This window comes from Oryza sativa, chromosome 2 (assembly GCF_034140825.1).
Source record: "Oryza sativa Japonica Group chromosome 2, ASM3414082v1".
Taxonomy (NCBI): Eukaryota; Viridiplantae; Streptophyta; class Magnoliopsida; order Poales; family Poaceae; genus Oryza; species Oryza sativa.
Window position 1 is genome coordinate 18,545,001 of NC_089036.1, and position 22,894 is coordinate 18,567,894.

Consider the following 22,894-nt stretch of genomic DNA (forward strand, 5'->3'; position numbering starts at 1 on the left):
TGCTTATTATTCGCTTGATATTCGTGGAGTATCCAGACGGTACCTTTATGCTCTCCAAGCATTCAAACATACTTTCCTTCTCTGCCTTACTAAGAGTGTAGCTGGCTGGACTCAAGTAATGGCTTCCTTTCTCCTTTGGTTCCGGGTGAAGGTCGCCGCGTTGTTCCATATGCTTCAGATCACTACGTGCTTCTAGTGTATCTTTCGACTTTCCATATACACCTAGGAAGCCAAGAAGGTTTACGCAAAGGTTCTTAGTGAGGTGCATCACGTCGATTGCGTGGCGGACGTCCAAGAATTCCCAATAGGGTAACTCCCAAAATATAGAGTTCATTTTCCACATCGCCGCATGACCATCTTCGCTCTCTATAGGCTAGCTTCCAGGCCCCTTTCCGAACACTACTTTAAGATCTTTAACCATAGCAAACACTATTTTTCCGCTGCGATGTTTAGGCTTCGTACGGTGGTCCGCCTTATGTTCAAAGTGCTTGCCTTTCTTCCGTACCGGGTGGTTTGCTGCAAGGAATCGACGATGACCCATGTACACAACCTTCCTACAGTGCTTAAGATACGTACTTTCTGTTTCATCCATACAGTGAGTGCAAGCCTTGTACCCCTTGTTGGACTGTCCGGATAGGTTGCTAAGTGCAGGCCAATCGTTGATGGATATGAACAGCAGCGCTCATAGGTTAAACTACTCCTGTTTGTCCTCGTTCCACACGGGGACACCTTCCTTCTTCCACAACAGTTTAAGATCTTCGACCAGTGGTCTTAGGTACACATCGATGTCGTTACCAGGTTGCTTAGGGCCTTGAATAATAATCGGCATCATTATGTACTTCCTCTTCATGCATAGCCAGGGGGAGGTTATAGATACACATCATAACGGGCCAAGTGCTATGGCCGCTGCTCATCTCTCCAAAAGGATTCATGCCATCCGTACTCAAACCAAACCGTATGTTTCGTGCGTCCTTTCCAAAGTCTTTAAATTTTCTGTCGATGTTTCGCCACTGCGAACCATCGGCGGGGTGTCTCAGCATCCTGTCCTGTTGACGCTCTTCAGCGTTGCCATCGCATCATTCTAGCATTCCCCTTGTTTCTGAACAAACGCCTTAGCCGTGGTATTATAGGGAAATACCACATCACATTAGCAGGAATCCTCTTCTTTGTTAGTTGCCCGTCAACTTCTCCTGGATCGTCTCGTCTAATCTTGTATCGTAGTGCTTTGCAAACAGGGCATGCTTCTAGGTTCTCGTACTCCTCACCGCGATATAGGATACAATCAGTCGGACATGCGTGAATCTTCTGAACTTCCAGTCCTAGAGGGCAGACTATCTTCTTAGCCTCGTACGCTGTCTCGGGCAATTTGTTTTCCTCTGGAAGAATGTTCTTGACGAGTTTCAATAAATCGCCAAATGCCTTGTCACTAACACCATTTTTTGCCTTCCATTGCAAGAACTCCAGAGTGGTATCCAACTTTTTGTGCCCCCTGCTCGCAACCTGGGTACAACGACGTTCTGTGGTCCTCTAACATCTTGTCCAATTTATGGGCCCCCTTTTCACTTTCGCAGTCCTCCTTGGCGTCCTGCAACATCTGACCAAGATCATCCGCAACGTCGTTACCATCAGCATCTCTTTCCTCCTCGCCCGTTTGACTTCCTTCAAATCCAACGTATTGAGCAAAGTCCGGAATATTGTCGTCTTCCACTTCATCTTTTTCCATTTCAACACCTTGCTCTCCGTGGGATGTCCAACAATTATAGCTTGGCATGAACCCTGATTCAAACAAGTAGAAATGAATAGTCCTGGATGCAGAATACTCCTTCTGATTCTTACACTTATTGCATGGACAACAAATAAAACCCTTATGCCTATTAGCTTCGGCCACTCTCAAAAAATAATGCACGCCGTCAATAAACTCTTTGTACCGCCGGTCAGCGTACATCCATTGCCGATCCATCTACATGACATAAAAAAAATCGTACACAAATAATTATTCTTACAATAATGACAGTCATACAATAATTATAAAATAATTACAAACTCTTTCAACAGTCATACAATAATGACATATCATTATTCATACAAAAATCATAAAATGTTATACCAAATAATTCTTATTTACTATTTCTAAAGTTTTAAACTAATATTAATTTGTTTTACTTCTTTTAATTTTCATTTTAGTTTGTTTTCTATTATTTAAGATTAACTTTCACTATATTTTCCTTCTCAACTATTTTATAAAACCTTCTTTAGCAAATAAACTAAATTTCTATATATTCTTTCTTCTCCACACAAATTTTCTCTCTCATCAACTTACAACAAAATTTTGGAGACAAAAAAAAGTGTGCAAAACATAGCTCCAAATGTAATATGACAAAAAAAACATTGGAGGATGAAGTTGCTAACCTTTTAGGCACCTCCGATTTGTATATAATCACCAAAATAAATTCACTATAAATTTTGGCATGACCTCCCCTCTTTTTTGAAGAAATTTTGAAGCTTGCTCGGGCAGCTGGAGGAGGAAGAAGACATATATATAGGGGTGGGACTTTAGTCCCGGTTGACTAAAGTTACGATCTTTAGTCCCGGTTGGTGTGATCCCGGGGGGCTTGACAGGCCCTGACAGCATTTGAACCGGGACTAAAGATCAAATATGTCCGTTACCCTTTTTAACCGGGACTAAAGATCATCTTTAGCCCCGGTTTTTATTGCAACCGGGACTATTGTGGAATTCGGCCGACCGACGAAAGATGGTTTCTCCACCAGTGAGTAGCGCTCTAGTTATGTCCCTAGAAGAGGATTAATTTATCTCTCTTTTTTTTACATGATGGATTAGTGGTATTATGCTCCAACTAACTCTACTTCCAGTTGAAACAAAAATGGTCCATGCATGCTTATCAACTCGCTCTACCATCCTCTTTAATTTCTCATGGAGAAAAAGGAAAAGTGAAATAGATTTTGATTGGCATGCATGAATTCAGATCAGGTTGCAGTTACAAGTGTAACTGCAAGTTAACAACTGCACATAACTTTAACCATCCGTTTTCATGATCAACGGTTCAGACTTAACGCTACGGTAACCATGTAAACAGAACCGTGCTACAGTATTTACTGCTACAGTGCTATAAACAATACATTGCATGATCTGGGCCATCCAGTTTGCATCCAATGTGTGTACTGCTACTTAAGTTAATAGTGACTGCACCTAAGCCAAGTCCAGCATGCATGTTAGATTTTTTTTTTATTTAGTACTAAGGAAAGATGCATGCTCTAGAACCAGATCATATCAAAATATCAAAATAGCTGCTTTACGTACGTGGAGAAAAGGAGAGGGGATCAAGGGGGAGACATGGAGCATGTCAGAGCAGCGCTGAGCGATGCATGCAGCTGCTGCTTAGCCTACGCGCGCCTGCAGCTTTTGCATACACCTGCTTGCATGTCTCTACCTAGCTAGTATGGGTAAGCTCTAGCTTAAGTCAGAGCAAAGCAAGATTGCACACTGGTGTTCTCCACTAACACCCCTCCCTCTCTCTCTCTCTCTCTCTCTCTCTCTCTCTCTCTCTCTCTCTCTCTCTCTCTCTCTCTCTCTCTCTCTCTCTCTCTCTCTCTCTCCCTGTTGGGAGACAAAGACCGGCTCTTCTGGGACAATGATTTATGCGTCATGGTCTCCCACTATTTACCAGCAGCGCTCCGATGGAAACCTCTGGCCACCATCAGCATCAGCAATAGGATCTTTCTCACTTTCATCTCACCTTTATTCCCCCTCTGTCTCTCTCTCTCATTCATTTACATGTTACTCCTTAATTCATCCTCGAAGAATTACTTGTCTTTGTAGATCATATATTGGTCTCCACAACATATTCCCTCTGTTCCAAAAAATACCGATTCCTAGATGCCCGAGGTAGTTTTAGCGATGGCTGCTGAAGACCAAAATACCCTTACACAACTACACAAGTACTACATTCAATTCATCTTTCAAATAAAAAAAGCAACAATAGGCAAGGAGATTCCCTCGATCCCTCCGTCACTACCAACCATCCACATACAAATCACCGCCGACGTCATCATCGCCGCACGCAGCTGATGCCGACACTGTCGCACCACCGAACAACGCACCGCCAATGCTGACACCGCACCACCGATGCCATGCCGCACGTACCCTCCGGTGTCAGATCCATCATCTTGCACACCTTCGATGGCGCCCCCACCGCCTTGTGCATCACATCCGCCGCCTTGCATAACTTCAAAGCCAATGCCGCATCCGAGCCGCCTCCACCCGCTGCCACCAACGCCGCTAGAGAGCCGAACCCTTCCGCCGCCACATCCGCGTGGTCACGCCCTGGTGGATGCGGAGAAGCAGGAGCGAGGGGGAGAGGCATGGAGTGGAGAGGGAGCTGCAGGGAGGAGCGGTAGAGAGGGACGGAGCGGGGAGGGGGACCGGTGGTGCCTCACATCCGGCGACGAAGAGGATTCGATTGGGGATTTTGGGGTGCGAACTCGCGAGAGAGAGAGAGAGAAACGCCTGGGAAGGGATAAGGCTCGATGGTGGTAACGTGAGGAAAGAGAGGTCATGGGCCCATGGATGTCCTCCATCGGTATGACTTTCCTGGTTTTCTGCGTAAGAGTCGGTTTTTTCTGGGACAAACTCCCCCCTCTAGAATTCGACTTACTCCCTCTGTCCCATAAAAAGAGGATTCCTAGCATCCCAAGGTAACTTTAGTGAGATGTAAAAAGACCAAAATGACCCTCATCAATGAAAAAAGTAGTAATTGTAATAGGTAGGTAAAGGGTATTTAAGGGATAAATCTTCTCGTTTTATGTGCTGAAGATAGGTAGGATGGTCGAAGTTGTTTTTTTTAAATAAAATTTAAACTTTAGAAGTTGAGTTTTTTTTGGACAGATGGAGTACTCCGGATTGGTGAAAGAGTCACGGAGGTTCTCAGTTGGGACCAGTCGTTGCTATTCAGTTGGTTTTGGGCTTGCATTTTTTTCTCTATTTTCTCCTCCTCGCTCTCCTACCTGTGCACGCGCACCTACTCGCTGGTTTTTAGTAGGCTAAAGAATTATCTGGTTTAATCGGGTTTTACTAGTTCGATTACTTAGGAATGTTTTAATTGGACATAACCGTTTGAGGGCTTTGGTTCCATTTTTTTTGTCAGACGGCCGGTCCGGTCTAGTCCTCATAATTTCACATAAAACAGTTTGATCTTTGCAACAAGCACGAAAGAAGATCATGCATTTCAAATGAGGTTATATTATGGTATATATGAGCTGCAAACTTATTGTTTTTGCACAATCAGATGTACACTTGTAAAAACAAATTTGAAAAACATTGTTTAGTAAAAATAAACACTTTTGATATCACGTGTTTCACCCTATTTTATGAGAGGGAATCTATATACCTCCATCGATAAGTTCCTTTACAGTCAGATTAGGTCATTAGGCTCGGGACAACACGGTCGGAGGCAGGCAGATAGTGGGGGATGAGGAAGGGTCGCCTATGGCATGGGTTAGATGGAAATTAAGGTGGTGATATATATACGGAGACTTGGAGAGTTAAGGTCGGTGTACTGTCGCGGTTAGTAAAGGATGTTAGGCAGTAGTGGTGAACCTCGTTTTCAGCCATCGAGCCCGTGGCCAGTATAAAGCACACTACTACAAAACAACATATAAGTATCGCATTATCAGTACCGATAAAGGTTTCTTGTCCTCTCAGACCCGCGTGCTCCCAAAGTCCCGATCAATATTGGTTCCTATCCAGCACTGATGAAATACGTATCAATATTGGTTCATTAAAAGACTTGGCAATTATGTTATTAATGTCAGGTCTTCTAAACAATCGGCACTAATGTGTGAGACATCAATGTCGGTTTATTAAATGATCCACCACTCATCCAAGCCGAGTCGAGCAAATGTCAAGCCGATGTGATTTCAGTTAAAAAAAAAAGAACAACTGAGATTTTATCCCTGATCATTCTCACTCATCTCTTCTATTCCCCATTCTCTCACCCTCACTCTCTCTTTCTTTTCCTAACCTCTCACTCTCCCCATCTTGGCAGCGGTGGCCAACCTTGCAAGCATCGACGCCAGCATCACGGACACCAGCAGCTAGGCTCACGGGCGATGACGGCCACGACTGCCTCACAGGCACTAGCGGCAATGGCTAGGCTTGTGGGCACGAGGCACTGGGGCCTCCCATTGGTGACGAGGCCTAGGAGCCCATTGTGGTTGCTTCCCCCTTGCCCTTTCTCTCACCATGGGCCATTCGATCGGGCTGCCTGTAGGTCGAGGGCCGCCGGATCTGACCTCGCTCGTTACCCTGCATCCTTCCATTGTTGACTCCCTCCTCAACGTCCCTACCTTCCTTCTAGCTGTTGCGGCGTTGCATGCATTGGGGATGGAGGTTGTCCCCATTCCTGGGACTACCACGCCGATGGTTCCTTCTCCGAGTATAATCCGTGTTGCAACCTGTGCTTTTTCTTGGAATCGTTTGTAGATTCTTGATTTTTTTTTCCCATATGTTTTCATGAACTTGCATGTGATATGTTGATATTTGTTGATTAGTCTCGTTCGACTTGATTTTTTTTATGAACATGTTGATGATCAGTTGGTGGTGTGATGTATTGGTGATGATAATCTTGATCTGGATGTGCCATATTTGTCTACTATTCTGTGTCGACTTAGAAGATCTCGGGAGATCTGGGGTTCTAGACTTCTGGTGGCCGCTCAATAAATCAGTCGATTCACTACTTATTTGGCTCGTGGAAACCAATAGTGCCGATTCTCAACTCGGCACTGGTGATCAACATATTTGGTACGGTATTAAATGATCATTTGCATGTGAGATGTGACTCCCTCCCTCCCTCCATGTTTTCCTGTGGAGTATAGCATTAAATAATCTTTGCATGTACCCTGAAATTCAGAATTAAAAATAAGGAATATTAGAAGTAGAGTATAGTGTCCATATAGAAATACAATTAGGAAATGATAGAAATTTGGAATTAAAAATAAGAAATATTAGAAGTAGAGTATAGAGTCCATATAGAAATACAATTAAGAAAAAAAATACAAATTCGGAATTAAGAAAAATGAATATTAGTAGTAGAGAATAGAGTCCATATAGGATTTTAAAACTAACTAAAATTTGGAATAAACATAATGGAATTAAAAGTAGAGTTTAGAGTTCGTATAAAAAATACAATTTACAAATAACTAAAATTCGAAATTAAGAAAAACATGGAAAGAAGAGTATAAAGTCAATATAGGAATACAATTTAGAAGTAACTTAAATTCGAATTTAAAAATTAAAAAATATTGAAAGATAAGTTTAGAGTCCACATAGAAATACAATTAGAAATAATAAAAATTCAGAAATAAAAATAAATAATATTGGAAGAAGAGCATAGAGTCTATATAGAAATACAATTTACAGAAAATTCGGAATTAAAAAAATATATTAAAAGACAAGTCTAGAGTCCATATAGGAATATATATAATTTACAAATAACTAAAATTTGGTATTAAAAATAATTAATAACTAACACATATATAAAATACAATATGAATATTACACATTAGTAGTTTTTTAAAGTTATTGCAAAATTTAAAATTATATTGTCATTTTAATATATTTGAATAATATAATGAGAAAACATATATGCTATTATATGAGAGAAAATATAATGATGCTAACCGCGCAATCTGCGCGGGCCACCATGCTAGTTGTAATTATAACAAGACATATTGAGAAGATGATTGGGGAGTTATAGACGATTAACATGGACTCACCTTAATTAAGGATTCCTGCACTTCACCTACAAATGATCGAGTCCTTGTAGCTCAAAAGTCCCACATGGCAAATGGCATGGATGGTGTGGTCCCATGGCATGCATGTATGATAACACCCCATGGGGATGAGATGAGCATAGAGAGGGTCACTCACAAGGACATTATGGTAAATTCATTCAGCGGCCGCACGTATCGCAATATATGACGTCGCACAGGCATAAAGATCTCCTCAACATATCATAACCCTGCTCCAAAACACGAGCAAATTAATTAGCGCCTCATGCTCACCTCCACTCCTCCACTCTTCTCCGCCATGGAGCACCACCACCACCATGTCAGGCCGGACGGCGAGCTCCGGCTCCTCCTCCTCCCCGCCACGGCACCCACCACGCCCCGCGACGACGACGGAGCCGCCGCCACCTTGTTCCCGCCGGCGCAGCCGCCGCGCGACCACCCGCAGCTCGACCTGAGCCTGTCCATCCGCATTGGGCCGCCGCCGCCGCCGCCGTCGCACACGCGCACGGCGACGGCGACGGCGCAGGCGCAGGCCGGCCAGCAGAAGAAAGCATCAGCAGCAGCGGGCTTCGACGACGGCGACGGCGACGACGTGCGGGCGCTGAAGCAGCAGGCGGCGGAGCAGGCGCGGCTGGCGTCGGCGGAGCGCGCGTACGCGGAGCGCGTGATGGAGCTGGCGCGGCGGGAGCTGGAGGTGGCGGAGCGGGAGTTCGCCCGCGCGCGCGCCATCTGGGAGCGCGCCCGCGGCGAGGTGCACAAGGTGGAGCGCATGAAGGAGGTCGCCGCCGCTCGCCGCATCGGCGCCGCCGCGCTCGAGATCACCTGCCACGCTTGCATGCAGCGCTTCCACTCCTAGCGCTAATTTTTAACTAATCAACCTCGCCGTCGCCGTCGCCGTCGCCGTCGTTCATCTCCATCGTCTCCTTCCTTGGTACGTAGCCAGCTGGCACGCCACGTAGCATATTGGCGATACGTACGTACGGTACTATGCATGTACGTGTGCGTATACACGTACGTACGTACGTACGTACACCAAGCCTCGACGTTTGCTGGATATGGCTGTACGTAGTTAGTTCGATCTGCACACTAGCTTACATTAGCTGCTCCTTTTGTTTAATTAATTTAGCTAAATTTCGTGTGTTTAATTAACGTGTGTTGATTAATTCAGCCTTGGCTACTACACTTTATGTGTACTTGATTCGTTGTGCAAACAGAGAGTATAAAGGATTTTAAAGAGATGTGACTCGTGATACGAGAATATATCACGTCTCTCTAAAATTTCTTATATCATGGAAGAAGTTTATGCTGCACGTTGCTTAACCTTCCATTTGCTTGATCTGCTGCTGCGTGCATGTTGTGGTTCCATCGTACAGTGGCCAGCCCGAAAAGAGGTAAGGAATCTAGCAGCAGTTGAGCTAGCTTGCTTTATTACTACGTACTAATTGGTGCTTTACAATTCGGGTGCGTGCTGGAATATTGTTATCAGCAGCTACTTTCATTAGCAGGTCCAATCTTTCGAAGGTGATAATTGATAGAGGTAGAATATATATATATATACACACACATACATGTTAATTTGTTGATGGGTGAGTTTGTACGCGTGTATTGAACTGCCTATCTCCGTGTTTAGTTCTAAAGTTTTTTCTTCAAACTTCTAACTTTTCTATCACATCAAAACTTTTCTACGCACATAATCTTTTAACTTTTCCGTCACATCATTTCAATTTCAACTAAACTTTCAATTTTAATGTGAACTGAACAAAGGCTATGTCTCTCTACGGTAAAAATATCTATACACGTGAAATGAGTGTATCTCTTGGTTGATTAGGTTCTTATGGTGGAACATATTTGCTGTCTGACTTTAAGCGCTGGACTTGATAAAGTGCTCGTATTTGACTAGCTATGTGTGACTTAATCTCAAGAGGTAATATCTGCGCGCACATGGTATAGAAGGTGAGTTTGGTGGTAAAGCGAGTACCTACGCTAGATTAGGCTTGCAATCTCATTTAGAGGTTTGTTAGGAAACATCCTGTAGGTGTTTAGGAGCATAAGTATACGGTTGCGAAAAAAATTAAAAGATATGTATGATACTACCTCTTTTTAAAAAAACATATGTATATATATTTTAGATTGGCATAGATATTAAAAAAGTTGATAAAAATAATTGGAAATATATTGTGTTTGGTTTAGAAGATGAAGTAAGTGATTAAATTAAAGGGAGAATGGTTGTAATTGGTTTAGAGTAAGGGGCAGGTGGAAAAATAGCTTCATTTTGAGACAAGCTATTGTGTTAGAAATAGCTACATTTTGAGATAGAGAAAATATTCCCTCCATTTTCAATTGATCATCGTATAACTTTTTGAGGTTATTTTTAAATGATCATCATATTAGGATTTGTTCCTTAAGTCAATTTTTATTTATGCATAAGAGTAAATGAGCATTGGTGTTGCAATATCTTGGTTTTTTATTGACTAGGAAAATAATGACGATTGTGTATACATTGAGTTTGTTACCAGAGTAAATATATACATGAGTGTTATTGGCTTTGCTTGGTCTTTATGATCTCTTGTTATATAATGACCAATTGGGAATGGAGGAAGTAATAGTTAAGCAGGTTTTCTTATTTTTCGTGTATTTACTACTATCCATGATTTCACGTGCTAGGCTCATATTAGATCATGTTCTGTTCGGATTGTTAAAACGGCTTATTTATTTCACTTCGAAAAAAAGTACTATCTCCGTTTTAAACTGTAACTACCTAGTACAGGATGTGACATTACTTAATGTCACATCCTAGTACATCCTAGTAATACTAAGTAGTTACATTTTGAGACGGATGAAGTATTTCTCTATTAAAGCCATGTTTAGATTCTAACTTTTTTTCTTCAAACTTTTAACTTTTCTGTCACATCAAATTTTCCTACACACAAACTTCCAACTTTTCCGTCACATCGTTCCAATTTCTTCAAACTTTTAATTTTGTCGTGGAACTAAACACAGCCTAAAAATTTTTCTACTGTATGATTTGTACTATTCGTTTCAAGATATTTGTTAAGTTTATTTAATAAATACTTTTTTATCTTTATAGTTAAGTAGATAATTTGTGTTAATAATCTTAACCAAACAGGACATCCTCGACGTGGGTGAGAGTGTTGGATTATCTAGTTCCACTTTTTTTTAAAGAAAAAAAATTGAACATTCATCTCGATTTATGAAAGACGAGCGGAACAGAGAGGGGTGGGTCGATGTCAGCCTTGTGAAAAACACAGGAGGGAAAAGCTAGACAAAACGACCATGCAGGAGTAGAAACAGTAAGCCGCGAGCCTCTGTTTTTCTCTGTTTGCTCTTACCGATCAACAGTTTGCGACCCCTGCAAAGGAGAAGAAAGAGAAAAAGGATACTTACAAATATGGGCATGCTGCTGCTTGCTGCGTAGGACTAGGAGTATGCAGATGCAGATGCCATAACGCAAATTGTGCAGATGCTACATATCACTTCAGTGCCAGGATGTCGGCACACGAAGGATTTCTTCTGTACTGCCGCTACAGCTTTGTCATTGTTCTTCCTCCTTTCTCCTCTCGTTAATTAGTTCCAGATTTCTGGAATTATTGGGCTTGCAAGTTGATAGTTTAGATAGCTAGGATATGGGACGGAGGTAGTAATCCATAATGAACTCGCTGAGATTTGTTTTCTCGGGCAAGATCTCAATAAAGGAGATTGCGATCCTCCAATGTAACTTCCCACTAAATTAGTGGCTGAAGCCCACATGTCAGTCACGGTGAACAGTAATGTTAAAGGATCCTCTTCCCAATAAGGGTTACAAAATGGATTTAAATTCTCCACAAATTTTAACTACGTTTGAAGAAACTCGATGTTCAAGCCAGTAGATAAATTTTCATGGGTCCGAGATCAAATGCAGAAATGCCTCCAGTCTCGTTATTGGACTACAATTTCTTCAAGGAATATAGCAACTTAGAAAAAAACATATTGTACTTCTAGGAAAAGATTAGATTTCAGAAATTGTCCAAGAACTTTCTTGCTGGATTGTTCCATTCTAGTCATTGAACTCCATTATGAGTGTTCTCAGCTTGCTCAATCGCAACACTACTAGTATATACATAGCTTTTTTTTTCCGAGCAAAAAGTAATTCACTGGTAAGTCCTTATAAAATTTACAGAACTTGGAGCTAGCTACAGTTCAGAGATAGACGACCTGCAGTTCAATTCGATCAGCAAAAAGCTGATAGCATCTTGAGTACTAAAGCGCGATGATTAGGAACCGGGAAGAACCAGCAATTAATGATTGGGGCGTTATGTGTGTGTCGCGTGGAATCATCATGTGTTCATGTTCATGTTGTGATCGATCGAGACCAAACAAGCATCACCGATTGATGAGATGATGATGATGAGATGAACAATGGCTTGAAAAGTACTTCACTGACATGCTGACACGGAACCAAATTAAAGAGATCGATGTACTGATCCTACCTAGCATGAAACACAGCAAAGCACAGCCCATGTGCAACTTCGTGCCTTTTTGCGATTGGAATCTTGTTCTCACGTTGGGCTCGGTTTGTGACCTGTCTCTAGGATTTTTAGTCGAGGCTAGGGATCACGATGTTTCTGTTCTTCAGTTAACTGCAGGGTCATCTCTTTCAGACCTTGCCTAATCATGCATGCATATGGGTTGCCGATATGACGGAGTTGTTGATTGTTACGGAATTAGTTTCACTGTTTTGGGGTTAATTATTTTCCTCTGTCGACTGATAACGAAATTGCAGAACTGGAGAAATTTCACTTCTGCAAAATATATCGGTTCAGAAGAACATAAGGTAGCCTCAATTGCTTTACAGTCTGCGAAGTTGTTAACAGGAACTTTGTTTGAGTACTGTCAACTTTTTTTTTTGATAATGGAAATAGGTTATATCTCCGGCCTCTGTCCATAAGCACACAGCCAAAAGGTCCATAAGTGAACAGAAAAGAACTTGAAAAAGGTTAAGATGGGACAAACCCCCAACTTCTGCCGATAATATGATCTACTGAGATAAAGTTTTCTTGCTATGAACTTGAAGTTGAGTGCTGTCAACTTGACATGAGAAAACAAGGATGATAGCAAAATTTTCTTGTCGGCCGTGCAAAGATCCTGAATATATAATTATAATCAATGGAGCACTGATCACAGTAACATGAATGTGCATATTCTTGCGACAAAACATGCATATAGATGATCCAAAAACCAGGAACCTGACAGACAGAAACTTACAGGTGAACAACTAGCTTGGTTGCTACCACCTTATCACAGGACACAAGGAAAGAAACAAAGGAGAAGCAGAAGCAGATGGCCCGAGTTCAGATAGAAAAAAAAGGACAGATACGATGCATGCATGCCATGCATATATGAAAATCTGGATAGAGTTAGCAAGCAGAAGGCCTTATAAAGATCGAGTTGATGACATACTATATCTTAAACTTAAAGCAGGAATCATCACTCTACTTAGCCTTCTACATGAAAAAGCTACAGAATGAAGAGCATCCGATCCTATGAGCAAACAGAAAATAAAAATTAAGAGATCACGCGTAGTTAGCTAGCTGCACACGTACTCATCAGTTATCAGTGCCATCTTGCTGACGAAACTAAAGAGGCACAATTAGACTAGCTATCTGCGATTCTGAATGCATGGTAACATGTAACTTAGCTTGTCATGCATATGCATGGTGGCGACAAAGAGATAGCTACTAGAAAGAAATCAGAGACCGAGGCTCCTCGGATCGATCGGGACAGTGAATCTGTGCGAACACTGCAAAGGTGATACTGATCGATGATAAGGCACTTGGGAGTTGGGACTAGCATGAGTGACTGGAGGAGGTGCGCATGTGGGTAGTGCTTTCTAGCATGCCCTCGTACGTGAAATCAAGGTGTTGATTTTAGTTAAGGTGATAAACAATCACCACTACAGAACAATTTTCACGGACAACTTCTTTCTTTTCACAGGAGGGCGAAAATCTCCGTATATGAAACGATTTAGAAGCTACCTAGTTAATACGTAGTTAAGACCACTTGAAAAAAAAATACATTTTTACACACAAATAGTTTTCTTTTCGTAGACGGACTTATTAAGAGATCCACGTAAAAAAATATTCGCAGGCCATCTTTTTTTCCTTTTAACTCTTCCCAACTCCTTTCTCTCCCTCTTCTCCTCTACTTTTCTCTCCTTATCCCTTAGCTTCTCTACTTCTCCCTCTCCGCCTCCTCTACTTCTCCCCTCCTCTACTTCTCTCCACCAGAGATCCACTTGCGAAGGGAACAGCCGACGGGACGGCACTGTAACGAGCGAATCTGCCACTAGCGGCATCGGGGAGGGGTGGATGCGCCACCAGCGGTGGCATCGGGAGCTGCAAGGCCTCGGCGGTGGTGGGTGGGAGCTACGGTTGGGTTATTTTTTCGCAGGCGGCAGCATAACTGACCGCCCGTGAAAAATGATTTTCTCACGAGTTTGTCGCCGTTTGGAAAATGTCGATTTTTATAGACATCTTAGGGGAGGCGAGTCGCTCAGCCATTTGCGAAAATCATTTTTATAGTAGTGAATTGTTAAAAGTAATTAATAAATTGTTATGTTGGTATTTGTGAAATGATGTTGAATTTGGCAAAGTGTCGGGGCAAGGACGGTCTAACCACTATGGGGTGAGCAGTTAGACCAGAAGTACATAGCACTACTAGGAAAAGCATTATCGCAAGCGGCCGAAAAGGATCTTTGCAGGCGAGGTGGCCGTCCGCCTGTAAGCCAACGACTGTGAAGATCGCCGATCTTCGCAGGCGGGGCGGCCGTCCACCTGTGAAGATAATTTTCGCAGGCGGACGTTGGCTAGTCCGGTCCGCCTGCGAAAAAAGGAATCGGCCGCCTGCAAAAAAAAAACTTCCGCTTGTGAAGATAGGTAGAAAATATTGAAATTTAATAATAATTTGCCCGTAAAATACTTTTAAATTATTTAATAGAAATTCTTGTAGGTAGATTATTATGTACATATATTGGAAAATTATCAAGCATTTGGTACTGATAAATGTACATATATTACATTACTCAAAAGTGTTGCCAAAATATATATATTACAATATTTTTTTACATTGTCACTTCAAATACGCCATCTAGTTAATACATAATGGCATAGCACTGTTCCACTCCCGAAGATTCTTGAATTCGTCACTTGTGGCTAGGGCACCCTCTGGGTCGAAGAAATCTCCTTTCACATGACATCTTATGGTGGATGAAGTGACACAGATCACACTGGACATTTTTTATGCCTGTATCGTCAAAGCTTGTTCGACATTGTAATCTTGGCAACTGCATGCATTGAAGATAAACAATATATTAGTATCATAAATATATGAAGTTGTCTAGCACATAGTATAGAGACTTACATCCTCCGCGTTAGTCCTGTACCTCCCATTAACTCTAAGGAATTCGCAAGCGTAATACCCGCAAAGGACCGTTCCTTGCGGTTGCTTGTGACACTTCAGGACATATCATAAAAGATAGTTAAAATTTGCAATTAGTGAAACAATTGGTATACATTAAGTGAGTGGAGTATTACCGGCCAATAGGTACGTACTAGCAGCTTCTCCCTTGTTCGGGTCTGTTCTCCACCCTTGAACTTGTAGTACTGGTACGCACTGTATGGATGTCGTACCGTTTCACATTAAGGAGGATATTTATTTATAATACATTCATATAAGAATGCAAGAGTCATAATCACTTACTACTGTAAGATTGTTAGAAATTCTTTGTATGACTAGTGTTTATAATCGAGAGGGTCCAAGACTACCACGGTTCCGTCTTTAGGGTGGATGAGTAAACAGATATAATGATCGCTACATATTAACAACAGCATAGTTAGTTAGTACCAGCTAAAATAAGACATATGTGCAGAAGATAAATGTACCCGACTTACTTAAAATTATAAGCAGCCATGACGACTCTCTTATTTTGGCTCTCTTATTTTGAAAGTGCAAGAAGGCTCGTCCAATGTACTGTGCGACAGTAATCAATTTCTCCTTGTGCAAGCCCTTCTTGTATTCAGCTATCTCTTTTGGAGTCTTGCCCTTCAGCTGGTCTGACCCTGGTGCTAGCCTCATGGTATGTTGTGTTTGGCAAATCTGAGTTGGATCCAAGAAGCCGATAGGTTCTTTTGTCTTCTTAGCATCCATGTATTGCATCCTACAAAAGAAGTTTGTTAGTAACAATCACATGGATTTGTATTGTACATATTTTTCATATAATCAATTAAAACTCATACTCACATGCACCAAACACCGACGTAGTTAACGTCCATCTTATCCCGACGATATATGGCGTGGAGATCTGAGAAATCTAGCCATACGTAACCTTCTTCGCCAAAACAATCTGCCGATGATCGAGCTGTTATATTGCCCAAGCCTTTCTTGCTGGCCTGCATGTAGAAGGTATGTAACCTTTTCATCTCCCATGGTACTTCGTTCAGTGCCCATTCCGGCAAGAGTGTTTTCCCATGTTCGTACTCAGTCGGGCAATCATCGGTTGCGAAGTATGTTGGCCCGGCTAGTTCAGCGGCCTTCTGGGGGTCATCATCTCTGAGCTTGGCACGTTCCTTACCCCCTCTGAAGACGGTTACCATGAACTTCTCCTTGTTCTCATCTTTGGACTTAAAGTCGTGGCTCCTAAGCACTCTAGGCATCTCAGAATTGGTAGTGGCCTTCTCAGGGACCATGGTCTCTTGCACCTCGGGGTCTTTCGCAAGAGAAGGATCTTCAAATATTTCTGGCTCTATACCGTCCCATTCCAATCCTAGTACTTCTTCTATTTCTGACCCGACTGATGCCACAAATTGCACCTCTGGTTCTGCCACTGTAATCTCCATGGGCACTTCCGGCACTGGAATCTCCATGGCTGCCTCCGGCACTGCAATCTCCGGTGGCACTTCCGGCACTGGATTATCCTTTTGCATATCGGGTTCCTCCGCCTTATCAGTCACCTTCCTCTTAGGAGGTCTCGGAGGTTTTCCCAACCCCGGTTTTGGCACCACAGGTTTTTCCGTGGCGTCGGTGCCCAATCCAAAGGATACGTCATTCTTGTGCCAGAGAATTACAAGATCGACCGCATCCCCAAGTACGGATACACCATCTGCAGTCGGGAAGTCAATGTCATAGGATTCAAACCCTTCGTGGACCACTTGCGGCTGCACCTTGGCATATGCATCGGGTATGAACTCTTCGTTGTATGTTCTCCCAAGGATAGCAATGGCTGTAGCGGCCTCAAAAGTTTTCCCGGAGCGTCCAATGGGAACGTGCAATCTGCAGGGCGTATTCTCCTTGAGGTCATCGAAGGGTTAATCTGGCTCAGGTTCTTTGGTTTCGGGGCGAGGCAAAATCATGTGCTTGACGCAGAAATCCATCATTTGCCTTTCAAACTCCGCAGCCCCTTCGTCTCTAAGTTTATCCTTGTACGCTTCACGCTTCTTGTGGGGGTCATATTTGAACCCTTCCTTCCAACTCATCTTACTCGACACACCTCGAACCCTTCCCCCATGCTCAGGAGTACCCAACGCCGTACTTAGCACATCTTTCTCCCTCTTAGGCTTGAAAAATCCTTTCTTCTGTGAACTGGATAAATTCTCTATTTTATCAGCAACGCTCTGCAGCTCCGGATCTTCAAACGATACTTTTCCTTCATCCGTGATCTTAGGAGTTCTAGCTCTTACCCAGTTCCTTGATCTCTGTGTCCATTCCTCCATTGGTACTGGTTGCCCCTTCTTCCTCATTTCCTCCTCCTCTTTTGTCCACTGCTCCACCTTTGGTGCGTATCCCGCGGAACCTAAGCGATGAGGAAATTTGTTCTTCTTGGCCAACTCTGCATACTTTTGGCTCCTTTGAATTTCTTCCGGGGAGTTCTTCAACGCCAGAAAGTCGTCCCACTGATTCGGGGTTATGTTGGCATACATCGAAAACGGTGTGCGTCCCGTCTTGACAAATTTTGTGTTCAAGATGGTTTTCCAACCACGCCAAGACTTGGCCATTGTTTGCAGTGCACAATTCCTCACTGCTGCCTCTGATCCATTCGGGAACTAGAAGATTTTCTTCAACTCTTTCCATAGGACTTCCTTATCCCCATTCGATACATGATCCTAGTCCTTCACCGTGATGGGGATCTTTTCCCTTACTATTATGCCACACTGTGAACTGAATTTCACACGTGCCGTCTTAGGGGCGAGCGGCTCTCCTTTTGGCAAAACATGGGTAACAACATGGAACCCTTCATCCTTTCTATTCACGCTTCTCTCGCCCTTCCTTTTCTTTGCCTTAGCTGACCGTTCGCTTTTCTTTGAGCCGGTTGTGTTAGCTAGTACCTCGTCAATTTGCGACGGAACTTTTTTCTTCGGTTGCCGTTTTGATCGCCGTGGCGCCGTTTCCTACAAGAAGGTATACATGACAGTTTCGAATTAGCTCGGGCTAATAGTTATCACGGTGAACAGTTTACATATTACGTTTACTTACCCCTTCTTTAGGGGGAATGTAGTCTTTGTCGCCTTCTTCACCGTCGCCCTTTTTCCTTCTCTTCGGGCTTGGGCTTGGACAAGGATCGCTTGGCGACGAGTACTCATCGTCTTCGTGAGCTACGTCGCTGCCGGAACTATCTTCTGGTGGGACCGTTGGTTCCGGAGCAACCACAACAGCAAGGGACTGCTCTTGCTCCCCTAAACCCTTCTCTTCAGTCCCTTTAGTACTATCAGCCATAGTTTCAAACCTCTAACATAAAAGAAAAAGTTATCCTCCACATTTTAAATTACTCAAATTAGTACAAACAACTTTAAATTGCGAAATTAATTACCACTTACTATTATGCTAGAATAGATATGTTATTAATTAGTACTTATGCTATTAATTAGTACTTACTATTATGCTAAATTAATTAGTACAAACAAAATGAAATTGCGAAATGTAATTAATTATACTTACTATTATGCTAAATTAATTAGTACAAACAAATTTAAATTGCGAAATATTATTAATTAGTACTTACTATTATGCTAAATTAATTAGTACAAACAAAATGAAATTGCGAAATGTAATTAATTATACTTACTATTATGCTAAATTAATTAGTACAAACAAATTTAAATTGTGAAATGTTATTAATTAGTACTTACTATTATGCTAAATTAATTAGTACAAACAAATTTAAATTGCGAAATGTTATATATTAGTACTTATTATTATGCTAAATTAATAATGCTAAATTAGTACTTACAAATTTAAATATATCATCCACAATTTTTTTAAAAAAATGTTAACATACCCTCCTACATGTTATTTAAAAAATTTGACAAATTCACATATCCTGCAAAATTGAACATACCCTCCCAATTTCGTTCACATATCACCCACATTCCCAAATTCACATTCACAATCACATATAACCCCTCATTCACATATCACCCACCCCTCATTCCCATTCACACCCACATGCACACACATATATACCCCCTCACACCCACATGCACACACATATAAAAAGGAACAACCACATGCACACACGTTCATGGACGACGAACGGCCGACGACGAACTTCGGTCGTGGACGACGACGGAAGGGCCGACGACGAGGTTCGGCCGTGGACGACGAACCGGCCGACGAAGCCGTTCGGCCGAGTACGTCTTCGCCCGTGGACGATGAAAGGCCAATGACGAAGCCGCTCGTGGACGACTGCGAGAGAGAGACAGAGATGGCGGCGGCGGCAGTGGAGAGGTCGGCGAAGCGGTGGATGGGCCGAGGGGGCAACGGCCGGCGGCGGTGGACGGTGGCGGTGGTGGAGCGCTAGCGCGCGAGCTTGCGCGCGCGCGGTGGCTGGTGGCGGTGGCGGCGGAGCAGCGGCAGAGGTGCGGTCAGTGTAGCTCGGTGGTGGAGCGGCCGGCGGCGGGAGCGGCCGGGCTGCGGTGGAGCTGATCGACGGCCGGCGGCGCGGTGGAGCGTGAGGCCGGCGCGAGCTCGAAGGCCGGCGACGCGCGGAGGACGACGGTCGGAAGGTGAAGGTCGCAGGCAGGCGGTGGCGGAGGACGGCGGAGGCGTGCGGCGGTGGAAAATTTTGGCATCCTGACGGCGCCAAAAATTCTAGGGTTCCCGCCTGGACTTAGAAATTTTGGCGCCACAGGCTTGCCCTTATATAGGGTAACGATCTTCACAGGCGGGCCGCCCGCCTGCGAAGCCGATCTTCGCAAGCGGGCGGTCCGCCTGCGAAGATCGTTTTTACTATCTTCGCAGGCGGACGGTCCGCCTGCGAAGATGTAAACCCTGCTCGGCATAATAATCTTCGCAGGCGGACCGGCCGCCTGCGAAGATATTTGCAAGACTGACTCTTTCTATTTCAAAATTATTTTAAAATCATTTTTGTGATTTCAAAAATGTCTACAGTAGTTGTAATAAAAATGGTAATTGTACATACAAATAGATAAACCTTAGTATTACTACTTTTCAAATGTAAATATTACTTAAATGTTTCAAACATTAATATTACTTATATGTGCACTTACCATTTTTTTAAAACTTTTTAAAATAAGTTTTCAAACAATCGTAAGTGAACATAACAAAATGCTACTAAATTTTTAAACCTCTTTTAAAAATCTTTTAAAAAATAAAAAACTGTAAATGTTACCCTACAAATGGTAATTGCACATAAAATTAGTATAAACTAATATGCAAAATGTTGCATGCAATTGTTCATCAATTTGCGATATGATCACACATCACCTTACATACCACCATTACATAACTACTAACTTCTTAGATGCTTACATGCGACTCAACAATCATTACTGTCGGTGATATGGGCCCGGGGGTATCACGTCTAGAGGGAGGAGGCCGCCCTCAAACCCACGTGGCTCCCCGCGAGGGGGGATCAAGCCCGGGGTGGAGCGGTGGCTACCCCCACCTAGCTAGAGGGAGGAGGCCGCCCTCAAACCCACGTGGCTCTCCCCGAGGGGGGTCGAGCCCGGGGTGTTGTGGCGGCTACCCCCTCCCAGCTAGGGGTCAGGCCGCCCCCAAACCCACGTGGCTCCCCGCGAGGGGGGTCGAGCCCGGGGTGGCGCGGCGGCTGCCCCCTTCAAGCTAGAGGGAGGAGGCCGCCCTCGCTTGGGGTCGAGCTGCCCCGACCCCCTCCACGTATCAGCCCACGTGTACAGGGTTAGGTGGGCGCGCCTAACGCCCACCTAATTGCATTTAAAGAACTCTATGCAACCACGCCATGCCACATTTAATGCGGCGTGCTGCGCATCTGACCGGTCTGTGACCGATTGAATGACCGATGGGACGGCGACTGTGTACCCCCGCCCTGTCAGTGTGTCAGGCGGCGAGCGGCGTGCTCCGTCCAGTCCCATCATAATGATGAGGGGCTTCACAGCCTCTTACCTCGGTCAGAGCTAGTCCAACCACTCTGAACTGACCCGGGTTCCCGTTTTCTGGTGTGAACGAGAACCTGAAAGTCATCATCCATTAAATGGCGAATGACAAGGGCGCCCTGCATGATTTGATGGGTCCCGCGCAGCAACCGACGTGCAGATAGCTTCTGGGCTAAGGCACAAGACATGTAATTAATATAGAGAATATTTTCCCTTCTCCCTAGGTAGCACTCGCAGCACATGTGGTATCCCCTTAGAGTATAAAATGAGGACCATGCCTAGCTAGGAGGTGGGATCGGACTGAGGATCCCTGAGCCAAAGCTTGTCTAACCCTAACTTGCATACCAGGGATTCAGGGACTTTCTAAGCACAGAAGAATCATACACACAAGAGTAGGGGATTACGCTTCATTGCGGCCCGAACCTGTATAAACCTCTTTTGTCTCATCGTCTTGGAGGGGCCTCCGAGATCAAAATCATACACAGTTTCGCTCACCAAATCCTCGAATCTCACCCGCTGCCCCTGGCCGAGCTCTCAAAGGGGGGCCTCACAGCCTCCCGCTAGAGAGGGTCACCCCTCAACAATTACCCTTTAATATTTTTTCCCACACCGTCCGTGCGCATGTAAGGCTTCACGATCTTCTGAGTAGATGTCTCGACATTCTTAATCTTCTATACAAATTGACTATAAAGTGGCATACTATCGTATTGATTGTAATCTTCGACATCTTCAACCCCATCCACTCCCAATATCTTTTGTTTCCCGGGTAGCACTATATCTTTCTTCAAATTTGATGGGTCTTTCACGTAAAACACTTGTGCCACGCGATTGGCGAGTACCCAAGGGTCATCCTTGTGACCCACACTCGCCAGGTCAACAACAGTGAGACCGAACTTATCAACATTGACCCCGTTCGGGTATTTTACCCACTGACACTTAAATATAGGGAATTGCATTGTGTGCCCATAGTCAATTTCCCATATTTCTTCAATAAACCCGAAGTATAATTGTTTTTCCCCGGCTTCATCAATTGCCTCCACACGAACACCGCTATTTTGCGTACAGGTCTTATTATCTCGGGCTCTTGTACTAAACGAGTATCCATTAATGTCATATCCCTGCCAAGAATTTACTGTAGTTGATGGACCACAAGCCAACCGCTTCATAGTTATTTCATCGGTAATTTGTCCCTCAGGTAAGTCTAGGTCTCGCAACCAATCTACGAAGAGACGCTTGTGTTCTTTCATTATCCACTCGGTGGTGCGACCCTTATTGTTAGCTCGTATTAGTTCGATATGTTGATCGATGTACGGCTCAACGATAGCAAACTGATGAAGCACGCTGAAGTGAGCTTCTTGGAATGATTTGTGATCATGGGTGACGAATCTCTTCTTTCCTATCGTTCCCCTGCCACTCAATCTGCCCTCGTGTCGGGGCACAGGTACTCCAATTGCATATCCATCTTTGAGATAATCGATACAGCACTCGACAACCTCTTCAGTACTATAACCCTCAACCATTGATCCCTCTGGATGTGCACGATTTCGAACGTAACCCTTCAAAACTGCCATGTAACGCTCGTATGACCACATTTGATGGAGATACAATGGGCCAAGTGCAACCATCTGCGGCACTATGTGAACAATGAGGTGCTCCATCATATCAAA

General features: G+C 43.6%; 1 protein-coding gene across 1 annotated transcript; it reads left to right on the plus strand.

Moving 5' to 3' along the window:
- Positions 1 to 7,999: 7,999 nt before the first annotated feature.
- On the plus strand, positions 8,000 to 9,091 carry LOC4329440 (protein indeterminate-domain 16). Its single transcript, XM_015769417.3, has one exon. The coding sequence runs from the start codon at positions 8,072 to 8,074 to the stop codon at positions 8,660 to 8,662; it is 591 nt and encodes a 196-aa protein (XP_015624903.1). The 5' UTR covers positions 8,000 to 8,071; the 3' UTR covers positions 8,663 to 9,091.
- Positions 9,092 to 22,894: the final 13,803 nt, after the last annotated feature.

Bases quoted from the DNA above. Each gene is read 5' to 3' on its own strand.
- LOC4329440 (XM_015769417.3), top strand. From the start codon at position 8,072: ATGCTCACCTCCACTCCTCCACTCTTCTCCGCCATGGAGCACCACCAC.